Raw genomic sequence first — 14,092 nt, forward strand, 5'->3', positions numbered from 1 at the left:
TTTGATAATTTCTTCATTATGCTCTCTGCGTACATGTTACCATTACATGCAATCTATTATATCAAACTCACCTCTCCGAGTACTAATCAAGTACGTAATGAGATTTAAGAAAATACGAAAGCATTTTTATTTGTTCTTAAAGCGAAACAAAAGAGACAAGAAATGCGAGGGAATATATGCTAGAACATGTAGAAACAAAGTTTGCACATGGATTCTTTCTTTGCCTTTAGTCTTTAGAGAAGAAGATACACTATATATTCATTAAAATAATCAAACTTTGGATGCTTGAAAAGTAGAAAGAATATAAAGTGACATATGAGATGATATTTAGAGAAGGAATCATTAAAATAAAAAAGAAAGAGAGAAGAATACAATGGTGGCATGGCCCGACCCGTAGGGCGTGAGTGAACTTAGTTTCTCGAGGGAGCGTCTCTTATTTGTGTTTTTTAACTTTAGAAAAAATTTCGTGGGTTTGCTTTTTGTTGTTTATGGTCACAAACCAAGATTTAGTCACTATTGCACTTTCATTTCTCTAGCGGACAATGACATTTCCTCCTAACCAAAGTCCTTTGTTTCATCATCAATCATGCACTCTTTACCTACTCCAACCTATTCATGTTGTTACAAGGACACTCGCACACACACCTGTGACAAATAGCTCGGTATAGATATCATCTATATAATTAAACGCAGTTAGAATATAGTTTCGATTCGTTCAGATTTAATGAAAAGAGTGTTAAGGGAAAAAGAGTATGAATGTCAGAGAAAGGAAATGAGCATAAAGAAAAGCAATGAGCATTGAGCACACAGTGACTGAAAGCTATAAAGTAAGTTTTTTTCAGATTAAAATTTTTTACAGAGATTTCAGCAAAGGAATGAAAAAGTAGAAAGCGAAAGGCATTTTTTTTTATGGGGGCGAAAGCAAAAGAGGATTAGAGAGGCGAAAGCTGGTTTTGGTTAAAGAAAGACAAAAAGGAATGTAACACTCTTTTAGATTTGACATTAAAGAAGCTTGCGAATGTGACTTTGCAGGAGCCATATCGATAATACATTGAAACCATGCACATTCATAAATGAAAAATATTCATTCCTATAATCAATACTATATGATATAACTAAGATTCACTATGGGCATTGTTGTGATTGGGCTACGACGACCCATTAGTAGAGTCCATGGACTTCTACAAAAATTTTCACTATCTAAGTCTTAACTAGTTCAAGCCATTCACCATTCATTAAAGCTTTCAGTTTCAGGATTCAGATTTGATATACAGAGGAAAATGCTGACACTATCTGTGTTCTTGTCAACAACACCAAAATTCAATCTCTGCAACTCAAAAATTTCTAAATCTTCTTATCGTGAAGCGAATTTACACATGGCATCAGATCTAGGGTACTGCTACTAGGGATAGTAGAGACTTACGCTGTTGCTCTATGTTCATTGAACAACTCCATCAATGGCCTCATCTCATGTGTCACTGAGTTGCAACTTCTTTCTCACCTGCTCCAGCTGTTACACAGCAAAACTGTATTCATATCACATGAAACGCAAATATTACATTTGCTACTTTGTATCAACACTTACCACAGTCTTGACTCGATCATTGACAGCACGGGTTCCTCCAAAGACACAATCAGAATGATAAGGGCTACGAACAATCACTTCTCCCATTACCAGCATGTCTTTGCTATCCCAGCGTATAGGAAGCCTGGAGAATGCAGCATCACATAACATTCAATCAAAATGAGAAAATGCTAAAATTCAATAGAATGATTCATCATCATAAGCATACAACCAATACGGCTACACAACATAAGTAGCCTACAACAATGTGGAATTCAATAAAAGCAAATTGACCCAAAGGTAGCAACAAAAACTACCTACTTGCTTTCTTTGACAATTCTACTCCATTATAGTATATTTAGTTAATCTTTGATTTGATAGCAGCAACAACTAAACCCAGGCTAAAGACACAATTCGACCATAGAACAAGTATATAGTCCCAAAAAGCTTGCATCTTATTGAAACCACAAGCACTAAAAACGCAATGCCATGACAAATATGACAACTCTAGTAAAGATTTGAGTTCTGACGCTGATTTAGAGGCATTTTTATAGCAGAAACAAGTGAAGCAAGGCTTAAGACACATTCCACCATAGAGCATCTTCTGGAAACCAAGAACAATACAAACGCTAAACTGAATCCAGACCTCATTGCCACCAGAAACAAAGCTGTTAAACAATCAAAAGTAGCAATAAAACAGTAACCAATCCAGGCTAAATCAAGAAATTCTTCACACAAGAACTAGCCTAAACCATAACAAGATTCGATTGTACAACAAAACCATCATCATCCATTCAATATAAAGAACCAAAAAGATCCTTACGTCTTAGAAATCGCGTCAAAGATCTTCTGCGCTTCTGAGGTAACACCAAAACCAATTTTCTCGACGTTCCTGAGTAATACATTAACCAAAATCAGTGAAAAACTCGAAACAATAATAGCGATTTCACAACCAATTGCAACAATTATCACCTAATGGCTTGATTCTCTTTATCTATGAGTCCATCAAGATTAACCAAAGTCTTTTTAGCGAGCGGATCCTTCACATTCCCCATATTCTTCATCTCCGTTACGTATTTCGCATTCACCTTCCGTAAGGTCTTCGAATCCAGAGGTTTAGGCTTCGTTCCTTCTTGTAAAATCACTAATCCGTCAAGGAAACAGCAAAATCCAAGTGCGAAAACAATCACACGATGATGAAATCAAGAAGACGAAGTAAACTACAAGCTACGAGTACTGATTTCGAAATAGGATATCGAAAATGGCGAAGTTGGGTGCAGAATCATATGCCAAGACAATGCCATTGAACTCATCTCCGGTGATCAGCTTGACAGCGTATACCGTCCCCACCGCGAATTTCTCGTCTTCTCGTTCACCGTCGTGTTTAGCCACCGTAGCACTTGCTGGTTTCATGGCGGCGAACGAACTCTCCGGTGGTTTACTCTCTAATTCGCGGTTTTGAAAAAATGACGGTTGAAAAATATCTTCGCGTCGACAATATAACAAACTGTAACCGTCAATGGGCTCAAGAGATATATACATTTAAATATATCCTTGGTCTTTACTATTAAGGTATTACCAGGCCTAATTTATTAAAATGGCCCAATTAGAATTTGGTTTAAGATGAATTACAAAATTTAGTTTTGCATATTATTTGTTTTTTGTTTTACTGAAGAAATTGACTGAAATTTCTTTATTTTCGCAGAATATTAAGAGGAAAATGAAGCTGGTGAGCTGGCATAAATTAAACTAATCATTTTATTTTGTCAAAAGAGAAATTATGGGAAGCTGGTGAGCTACTACATCACCCATTATCTCCTGTCACTACTTTTGATTTTTCAAATCCTGAGTGTCAGTCTTGAATATTAGATTCTAAATCTTTACTAGATTTTATTTTTAATAAAAAAAATTTATATTGAGTTTCCCTAAAAGACAAGTTCTTTCTTTAGCAAATAATTGTTACACATAAAAAGTGTAAACTTTGTAAAATCGATTAGATTTTTGTCTTTAATATTTTAATTATTTTCAGAAAATATTTTAATACAAAAAATTTCGACCTAAAACTCAAACTAATTTATAGATTTTCTATTCGATTTTTTTTTTCTTTTAAAAAACCATAGTAACAACAGTTAACTGAATCGCAATGGTATGATTTGAATCTTGGTTCTCCAAATTCATTATAAATTTTTCAACCACTTGAGCTTCATTACTATAAATTGGGTTCATTTTTAAGAGTTTTTTTTTGGTAAAAACATTTTTAAGAGTTGTAACCCGTGAAAAAGTGTTTTCCTTAATTTGACTGATAATTTTATCAGACAAAGGTGATTAGGTTGGTTAATAATTTAAATGGTCGGAAACAGGAGGGCACATGGAAGAATGAAATGGACCGAAGTTAACGGAGATGATCACATGTTGTTTGAGTCCATCTTGCACATGCGTTCTACTATAGAGGTGTCAAGCGGGCTATCAGCCTGCGGGTTTTGTCCAAGTAGTCTACGGCGGGGCGGGCTTGGCAGCGCCGGTCTTGAGGGTAAGTAACATAAGCGACCGCTTAAGGCACTCGCTTGAATATTAGAAAATGGTCACACGTGATTTGGTTACATTATATTAACATAGGTCTTTCATCCCATTACATGTTTTTGTTTATTATTTTTTAATGTATATGTTTTGTTGTTTTTTTTTTCTTCAAGATTCTTGTATTTAGAGTTTTAATAGGTGTATGAATTAATTTAACAAGTGTGTAAACAATGGTAGATTAATTATAAATTCTTATAATTATTTGTGTAATCCACAAAAACACTAATACATATCATCTAAATTAAGTTCACAGTGATTAAATATATAGCTTAGTGGTTTATTAATACTGCTAATATCTCATAATTAATAGTCAAACTTGAAAATATATTTTTTTGGCTTGGAGTACTTAAATTAAAAATAATTTTTTTTCTTTTTCGCTTAAGACACTTAAAATGTTTGGACCGGCACTGGGGCTCGGACATCATTTTTCATGTCCATAAAATAATGGGCTTCGCAGACAAGCTCAGGCGGATTGCGGGTTTTTGAGGGTTTTGTCCGCGTATTTACGGGTTAATTTGATTTCTTCCTTGATATCATCATCTACCTTATGTTTAAACTGAATCGAAAATTTTAAAAAATTAATCCGCTGTCCCGAGACCGCTTCATACTTTTTTAAAATCTCCAAAATTATCCCACATTGTTCCTTGTTAGCCTTGCAAAAAAATAAACTACCATCAACAGATGTGAAACCGAAGGGCTTGCATTTGCTACTTTGATACCCGTAATTAATTTTTCTCTTCCTGCTTTCCAAATATTCGCAATTAGCACTTCTGTGCAAAGGATGAATAGATAAGGCGAGAGCGGATCTCTTTGTCGTAATCCTCTTTCTGGTACTATTAGTCCTCTAGGTTGTCAATTAAGGAGAACTCTATAATGGACAGTTTTAATACACCACATTATCCAGGTAATCCATTTTTCACAGAAACCCAATTTTCTTAATACTTTCTCAATGAAAATTCATTACACCCTATCATAAGTCTTACTCATGTCCGTTTTAATAGCCATGAATTTTCCTTTACAGGACGGGTTAGTTCTCAACCCATAAAACATCTCTTGTGCAATGAGAATATTATCCGAAATCAATCGTCCTTGTACAAAAGCCGATTGTGTTTCCGAAATCAGTTTTGGTAAAACTGTCTTAAGTCTTTGGCAAAGAATCTTCGATATAAAACTGTCTATAAGTCTTTGCAATGATGGTTTTTTTTATAAGTAAGGATCATATGTTTTTTTAATTTTTTTACTCTAAGCATTAAAGTTTACTCTAGATAGAACTGGAGTAAAAATTTAAGCTAGTATAGTTAGCCCATCTAACATGTTTTTTCTTTATTATTGCGCTCTTTTATTTACCAATCAAGTCCTAAGTTTTTGATCCACAATTTTATATATGTTATTTACCCATACTTGATCATGATTTGGTCAAATGTAATATTCAGTACAAAATGCATTGTGAATCTGTGATAGACACCTTATTTTGAATTGCAGATGGTCAAATACAAATGTAGTATCTTTAATTGCTCTCAAAGATTTTACCGTCTAGTAAAATGATTGAAAATCATTACATGTTGGTGGGTAAAATCATTTCTGCGTTGACTATATATGCCATGAAATCATTGAAGCCGTACAATAGTTAAAAATGTGTAAAGTGTCAAACTTCACTAACGTCATCGAATAGAAACAAAAAAATATGTACAAGTGTCAAAAACTTTACTAGCTCCATAACATTGATTAAATTATTCCTCATGGAATATTCGAATGATTAAGACTTCTAATAAAACGCTTAAGAAAAGTCTTTGAACTACATTGCTTACGTGTCACCATGATTAGTGTTAACTTTTAATCAAACTAACATCGCGGCACGTTATTGACTTAGAACATTTTTCTGTGTTCACTTACAATTATACCCGGACACGAGCAAAGCAACAAAGAATGTCATCGACGCACCTTATCAAGGGCTATTCCGTCATTTAACATATTCGAGTCTGTCCAATGTCAGACTGGCCACTCACTGAACAAAGACAACTTGCTTCTCCACCACAAGTGACAAGCCACAAACTAATAAACTTGTATTTTTAATATAATGATAATATATACTCTAAACCTATTAATAAGTCAATGATAATTGGTGATAGTCCAAACTTACTAATAAGTCTATTTAGCAAAATTTTAAAACCTCATTAACGAAAAGTGAATAGAGTCTTAGGTAAAAAAAAAATAATAAAAAAATAAATTGGGAATATATTCATATGCTTTAGACAAATATGTTAGAATTTCTCTACGCAAAAAGTAAAGAAAGACCTATTTACACTGTCCGAAAAAAAATATTTATAATTTGATGTGGAAAATATGTTAAATTAAGCACAATAACAGCATTGACACAGACTAATAATAAATATTTTGAGTAAAATAATCCTCCATGGTCCAAAAGGACCAAAACCATTGAACCCACTCGTCTCGTCTATACTTTACTAATAATTATCAATAATCAAAACAACAAATACCAACAAGGCCAAAAAAAAAAAAAGAAAGAGAGAAGAAGATAAGACCATTGTTCTATGATCCTGAAATGGGATTGAAAGAGCAACGAAATTGTCTAAGTCAGAGGAAGATTATAGTTTTTTTAGTCTCAGCTTTTATTCCAATAGCTCTGTTTCGACTCTGTTTTACTAATCCATTCTCCGCCATTGATGACACCTCTCTCCAAGAATCTGCAGCTCACGTTGTGATCACCAGCTACTCTTCTTCTTCTCAAGGTAATATTGAACTTATTCAATATTGTGTATATGCAAACTCTATGGATTTAACTTTAGGGTTGGTGTCTAAATCTGCAGAAGAAGAAACTCAAGAGAGTTATGATCGTGTAAAGGAGGAAAATTTATGCGATTATACGCAAGGAAAATGGGTCAGAGACGAGATTGGTCCACTCTACAATGGTTCGACATGTGGAACTATCAAGGATGGTCAAAACTGTTTCCGCCATGGTAGACCTGATTCCGGTTATCTTTATTGGAAATGGAAACCGAACCAATGCGATATACCGAGATTTGACGCGAACCGGTTTCTTGATCTTATGAAAGACAAGCATCTAGCTTTTATCGGTGATTCCATGGCTAGAAATCAGCTTGAGTCTCTTATCTGCTTGCTCTCTACCGTCTCTAGCCCTGATCTCGTGTATAGAAACGGAGAAGACAATAAATTCAGAAAGTGGCGTTTCGAGTCACACAACGTCACGGTCTCGGTTTACTGGTCCCCATTTTTGGTGGCCGGCTTAGAGAAATCGGGAAACTTGGACCACAATGTATTGAACTTAGACCGCGTGGATGGGAGATGGGGCAATGATTTAGAACGTATTGATACGGTCGTAGTCTCCGTGGGACATTGGTTTCTGCATCCGGCGGTTTATTACGAGTACGGTTCGGTTTTGGGATGTCATTCTTGTGAAGCAAGCAACTGTACCGAGATAGGGTTTTACGATGTGTTTAGAAAAGCGATAAGAACAACGTTGAAGGCAGTGGTAGGAGGCCGCCGTGAGGTGATTTTGACAACGTTTTCGCCGTCACATTTCGAAGGCCGGCCTTGGGACAGTCTCGGCGCATGTAACATGACCGAGCCATACGAAGGGAAGGTGTTAGAAGGTTTGGACTTAGATATGCGGCAGATAGAGATGGAGGAATTTACTGCGGCCAAAGCGGCGGCGGGGGAGGTGAGGTTAGCGGCGTTGGACGTGACGGCGATGTCGGTGTTGAGACCAGATGGACATCCTGGTCCATACATGTACTCATTTCCGTTCAAGAACGGTGTACCGCAGAGAGTTCATAATGATTGTTTGCATTGGTGTCTACCTGGTCCGGTTGACACGTGGAACGAGATTATGATCGAGATGTTGCGGCGATGGAAGGTTTAAATGATGAACATTGATTGTTGAAGATCCTATGATATCATTCATTTACACGCATATGCCAAAAGGTGTAATCATTTATTTTTTTGGGATTTCAAAACGTAGCTAGGTATTTTAGTTTCTTGTCTTGGATAAGATACCAAAAAAAAATACATGGATGATACTTATTTGGTTGGTTATTTCTGACGTTATTCAAGCAATGGAGAAAGGTACAAAAGATATAGGAAAAATCATTGCCAGCTACATAAACTATACGCCAACACATCACCACACATGCAGATTATTTTAATGTTTCGCTAACTACACGAACTATTGGTATTACATACGGACATCCCCGAACTATCATCGGTTATGTGTGCAACACCATAACCATCATTTCCAAATAATATACATGTCTTGTTAACTACACGAAGTATTTCTTTTTTTTGTCAACTACACGAAGTATTTTCATCAATTTTTTTTTAAACTAATAAGTTAAATAAAACTATATAATATATCAATGTAAATTATATATGTACATTATAACTATTCTAACTTTAAAATTTTAATGTAATAAAGACTAAACTAGTTCCATAAAAAATATATGTGTTCATTAAAAATTTGTTAATTAACTTAAACCTATAATGAACATGTATAATTTAATGGGAAATTGTTAAAAATTTAATGAACATGTATAATTTAATGGGAAATTGTTAAAAATATCCCTTTTTAAGAGCATTTTTTATAAGGTTTAAAAAATGGTATTTTTGAAAAGTGGCATTGAAAAAGTGACATTTTTGCAAAAGCCCCTAATTTAATTAAGTGACACTTTTAAAAATTTAGTTAAATTAATTTCATATAAAACATATGTGTGCATTAAAAATTAGTTAATTAATTTAACTTAAAATTATAAGGGATACTGCATATGTAGAATTTAAACTTTAAAAGTTATAATGCATATATATAATTAACAATAGTGTATTATTTACTTTTAGTTATTTTTTCATTTTGTAATTTAGTTTTAAAAAAATGATGGAAATATTTTGTGTAGTTAACAATACATTTATATTATCTGGAAATGATGGTTATGGTATATATAATTTACATTGATATATTATATAGTTTTATTTAACTTATAGTGATGTATAATTTAACTAAGTGACTATTTTAAATTTTTAACAATTTAATATAATAAATATTAAATTAGTTAAATTAATTTAACTTAAAAGTATAATGCATTAAAAGTTATAATATATATATAATTTATAATAGTGTAATATTTACTTTTTAGTTATTTTTTATATTTTAATTACTTTTTAAAAAAAAATTTGATGGAAAATACTTCGTGTAGTTGAAAAAAAAATAAGAAATACTTCGTGTAGTTAACAAAACATTTATATTATCTGAAAATGATGGTTATGGTGTTGCACACATAACCGATGATAGTTCGGGGATGTCCGTATGTAATACCAATAGTTCGTGTAGTTAGCGAGACATTAAAATAGTCTGCATGTGTGGTGATGTGTTGGCGTATAATTCGTGTAGCTGGCAATGATTTTTCCAAAGATATATATGAACAATTTTTTTAAGTTTTATTTAATTTTGCAATATATTCAAATTAATTAAGTAGTTACATGGCATGTACCTTGTTCTTGATTTGGAATCCTTCAATTATTGGCCTTAAACTGTCCACGTACTACAATAGCCACTAGCATGCCCGTTCTATTATATTATAATTAGGGCGTAGATAGCTGTGATAATGATTAGAATTCCAGTTGTATAATGGACCGGGTCTAGAAGAAAATAGTGTAATAGAGTTGTAGTAATAATGAAATAATGATGTTCATGGCCAAAAACATTGTTAAACAAATTTTAATAGCGTTTGACCTATTAATTGGTGTATTGGATTTGAGTAAATTTTAAGCGGACTTTGTGGAAGCTAGTGGCAACTGGCAAGAAAAGGATGGGCACCGTGAATAAGAGGATATTTGTGATGTTCTATGCAAATTTGCAGGTATTTTTTGGGTTTTGTATTAATTTGTGCAGAGCATAACGAGTAAGACCCAGAGATGTGTGTTTTGTCTTTTATTTCCCAACTTTTTTTGTCTTTTTATTTTTATTTTTTCTAAGAGAATCTTCATTTTGTTTACCCTTTCCCCCAGATAGTACATTAGACGGGAAAAAACTTTTTTTTTGTGTGAGATTAAAAACGATTTTAACTTCAAATTGAAGTAACAAGAGCTAATTAAAAGTCTTGAGTAATTGATGTATGAAAATGGGCTTTTAGTGATTGGGCTTTGAGATTGAGGGTGTTAATTCTGTTTTAGTCATCATCAATTTAGGCTTCCTTATGATCGTAACTTGTAGGGCACGGTAGCTTTACTTTATCTGTTTGACTTCATATGTTTTGTTTTGATTCTCTTATCTGTTTTAACGGCGGGACTAATTTGTGACCGTTGAATTATACATTATTATAAAACCTCTAAAGCAAAACTAAAAGCCACACAAAGGAAAAAACGCTCGACCTCCATTTCCAAGAAAGAAGAATGACAACGGCGATGATGATCTTCACGGCGGCGATGGTTTTGGTTACGGTGCCGGCGGTTGAAGCACAGAGTGAGTGTGTGAGCAAGATAGTCCCCTGCTTCAGGTTCATGGACACGAAAACAAAGCCGTCGAGGGATTGTTGCAACTCGATCAAGGAAGCGGTGGAGAAAGATTTTAGCTGTCTCTGCACCATCTACAACACTCCTGGTTTACTCGCTCAGTTCAACATCACTACTGATCAAGCTCTCAGTCTCAATCGTCGATGTGGCGTCAACACTGATCTCTCCGCTTGTTTCGGTAATTCAATTCTCTCAAATCTTCGATTTTATAAAATAAGATCTTACGCGTTGCAAATTATGAATCTAAGATTTGCAATTTGATAGGTGTTTCGTTTAATTTACAGGTTCTGGAACTCCACCACCACCACATCCTCCACCTTCACCTGAAATTATATTTCCACCTCCAGGTATATTATCAACCAAACTCTTCACCTACGTACTCTTTAAGTGTATTAGTTTGTCAATTTTGAATCGAATTTCAAGTGGTTCTCGTTCACTCCATTGTGTATTATTGAATTATTCAGTTTATTGGTGGGAGTTTATTTATCAAATACAAACGTTATACTCTGCATGAAGTATAAATAATACAAAAGAAAGATTCAGCTTAGGCTACCCAATGCACATCTTCCTTTCCTTTTTTTCTGTTTCTTTTTTTTTTCCGTCAACTCTTACAACTTCTATCTTTCTCGTTGAAATTATGAATCCAAGATTTGCAATTTGATATTCAGTATTAGTATTGTTTTGTTTAATTATCAGCTTCGTCACCTCCATCGCCAGCTGAGATGCTCCCTCCACCTCCAGGTATAAACCAAACTCTTCACCTACTCCTTATACGTGTAAAATCTCTGCAATATATCTCGGATTTTGTTTTGTTATATGTAGCAATGTCAAGGAGCTTTAAGATAGAAAACAAATGCGAATACATCATCTGGCCTGCAACCTACGGCTACAAGAGATCACTGGAAACAACCGGTTTTGTTCTCGAAAAAGGAGAGACGCGGACCATCAAAGCGCCACCATCATGGACAGGTCGTTTTTGGGGTAGGACGATCTGCTCCACTAACTCAACAGGGGCTTTCTCATGTGCCACGGGAGACTGCGCCTCCGGAAAAATCAAATGCCTCGGTAACCCCATAGATCCAACAACTGTGGCCGACTTTAAACTCGCTTCTTACGGTGACTATTATGTCGTCAACGTCATCGATGGTTACAACCTCCCTTTGCTTGTGACCCCTGAGAACAAAAACTGCAGAAGCACTGGATGCGTTGTTGACATGAACGAGACGTGTCCCTCGGAGCTAATGGTGAACAGATCGCACCATCCAATAGCCTGCATGACCACCTGTCAGAGATACCAGTTGCCCGAGCTTTGCTGTGTCGGACTCTCCTCTGGAATGGTCGTACCACCGGGAATATGCAAGCGGACGATTTACTCGCGGACTTTCAACCACGCGTGCCCAAGCGCTTATAGCTACATCTACGACTTTGATAACAGCAGTTTCACTTGTCCATACTTCTCCAACTTTGTCATCACGTTTTGCCCGTCTAGTCACAACAAAACCAGGTTAATTCCCGCAACTTCCACCTCTATTTCATTTTCAAAAAAAATTCTATACATGTCTCTCGTTATTTTTATGTTGGATTCCTAACATGTTTGTGGGTAATCCAAACATTTGAGTTTGATGCTTATATGTATATTGAAGATATATATGTAATTAAGTTACTTGTTGAAGAAACATCATTAGCTCAACGGTCCCAAGGGCAGGAAATGTTGACGGTTCTTCCCCCAAGAAAATTCGAGCAGAAGCAAAAGGTAAGTTCTCTGTTCTTTGACCTACGAGAATGTATCATTTTTCTTTCTTTTGTTAACATAAATTATTTCTTTGATACATTTGCAGGAAATTTTCCATTGAAGTTAAAACTCATACTTGGTACACTTTAGAAGCAACCTGGGAAACTACTCTCAACTATCTTACTTATTTATGATGTATATAACACCTAAGTTTTGATGCTTGTTCTCTTGTAGGAGTTTCATCTGTTTTGGCTACAATGATCATTATTGTGATTGTGGTAAGGGTTAGAGCAAAGAATACGAGAAAGAGTGATTGGAATGAGAAGAACATGGAAGCAGTTGTAATGATGAAACGTTTCAGTTATGTACAAGTCAAGAAGATGACAAACTCATTTGCGAATGTTCTTGGGAAAGGGGGATTTGGAACTGTATATAAAGGGAAGTTACCCGATGGCAGCCGAGATGTTGCAGTGAAGATCTTGAAGGAGTCAAACGGGGATGGGGAAGACTTCATCAATGAAATAGCTAGCATGAGTAGGACATCTCATGCTAATATAGTTTCTCTGCTTGGATTCTGTTATGAAGGGAGAAAGAAAGCTATAATATATGAGTTCATGTCGAATGGATCCCTTGACAAGTTCATCTCTGAGAAGATGTCGGCAAAGATGGAATGGAAAACATTATACAACATTGCGGTAGGTGTGTCTCATGGCCTAGAATACTTGCATAGCCATTGTGTATCAAGGATTGTACATTTCGATATAAAGCCACAAAACATACTCATGGATGGAGATTTTTGCCCCAAGATTTCGGATTTTGGTCTTGCTAAGCTATGCAAAAATAATGAAAGCATCATGTCAATGCTACATGCAAGAGGCACGATTGGGTACATTGCCCCAGAAGTGTTTTCCCAGAGTTTTGGAGGAGTTTCTCATAAGTCGGATGTGTATAGTTATGGAATGGTGGTTCTTGAGATGATTGGAGCAAGGAACATAGAAAGGGCTCAAAATTTTGGATCCAATAACACTTCAATGTAATTTCCAGATTGGATCTATAAAGATCTTGAGAAAGGAGAAATCATGAGTTTTTTGGCAGATCAAATTACCGGAGAAGAAGGTGAGAAGATAGTAAAGAAAATGGTATTGGTGGGTCTGTGGTGTATTCAAACCAATCCATATGATCGTCCACCAATGAGCAAAGTTGTTGAAATGTTAGAGGGAAGTCTAGAGGCTCTCCAGATTCCACCGAAGCCTCTTTTATGTTTACCCGAGGTAACAATTCCAATAACTGTTGATGACATTCAAGAGACTTCAAGCTTCTTGAAACCAAGTCAAGACACTTCATATTATTCCGAACAAGTTGTTCAAGATATTGTAGAAGAGAATCAAGATAGCTCAAGATCTTCCTAAACCAAGGCCAGCAAAAGACGAGTGTTATTCTTACAAGTTGGTAAGGTTTTGAGATCATCTTACCGGTTTGCTGATGAAATCTAAATTAGATTTTGCTACTGTAGTCACCATTAATTATTCATGTGGAAATGAAAACCCAAAATATTCTATGCTTATATTAGGAGATAGATGTAGACATGAGACATCCAACATCGTTGTTCACTGAAATGGGTCTGTTTGTTTCAGTGTTTAAGTTCCACGCCCTGATTGTATTTAATCCTTAAGACCTGT

At 35.2% G+C, this 14,092-nt stretch overlaps 3 protein-coding genes across 3 annotated transcripts; 2 read left to right on the forward strand and 1 right to left on the reverse strand.

The window, feature by feature from the left end:
- Positions 1–1,212: 1,212 nt before the first annotated feature.
- Positions 1,213–3,072, reverse strand: LOC9323352. Its single transcript, XM_021034088.1, has 5 exons — positions 2,821–3,072; positions 2,537–2,699; positions 2,388–2,456; positions 1,586–1,709; positions 1,213–1,510 (listed from the first exon to the last, which is right to left on the reverse strand). The coding sequence occupies exons 1-5, from the start codon at positions 2,975–2,977 to the stop codon at positions 1,469–1,471; spliced, it is 555 nt and encodes a 184-aa protein (XP_020889747.1). The 5' UTR covers positions 2,978–3,072; the 3' UTR covers positions 1,213–1,468.
- Positions 3,073–6,465: 3,393 nt separating this feature from the next.
- On the forward strand, positions 6,466–8,266 carry LOC9324825 (protein ALTERED XYLOGLUCAN 4). The gene is made up of 2 exons (XM_002887242.2): positions 6,466–6,891; positions 6,970–8,266. The coding sequence occupies exons 1-2, from the start codon at positions 6,705–6,707 to the stop codon at positions 8,040–8,042; spliced, it is 1,260 nt and encodes a 419-aa protein (XP_002887288.1). The 5' UTR covers positions 6,466–6,704; the 3' UTR covers positions 8,043–8,266.
- Positions 8,267–9,853: 1,587 nt separating this feature from the next.
- Positions 9,854–14,089, forward strand: LOC9323353 (L-type lectin-domain containing receptor kinase VIII.2). The gene is given in 7 exon segments (XM_021035715.1): positions 9,854–10,859; positions 10,966–11,028; positions 11,378–11,422; positions 11,504–12,185; positions 12,355–12,434; positions 12,520–12,552; positions 12,648–14,089. Coding segments are annotated over 7 exon segments (2,376 nt in total). The 5' UTR covers positions 9,854–10,561; the 3' UTR covers positions 13,823–14,089.
- The last annotated feature ends 3 nt before the right edge of the window (positions 14,090–14,092 follow it).

This window comes from Arabidopsis lyrata, assembly GCF_000004255.2.
Source record: "Arabidopsis lyrata subsp. lyrata unplaced genomic scaffold ARALYscaffold_2, whole genome shotgun sequence".
NCBI classification, from domain to species: domain Eukaryota; kingdom Viridiplantae; phylum Streptophyta; class Magnoliopsida; order Brassicales; family Brassicaceae; genus Arabidopsis; species Arabidopsis lyrata.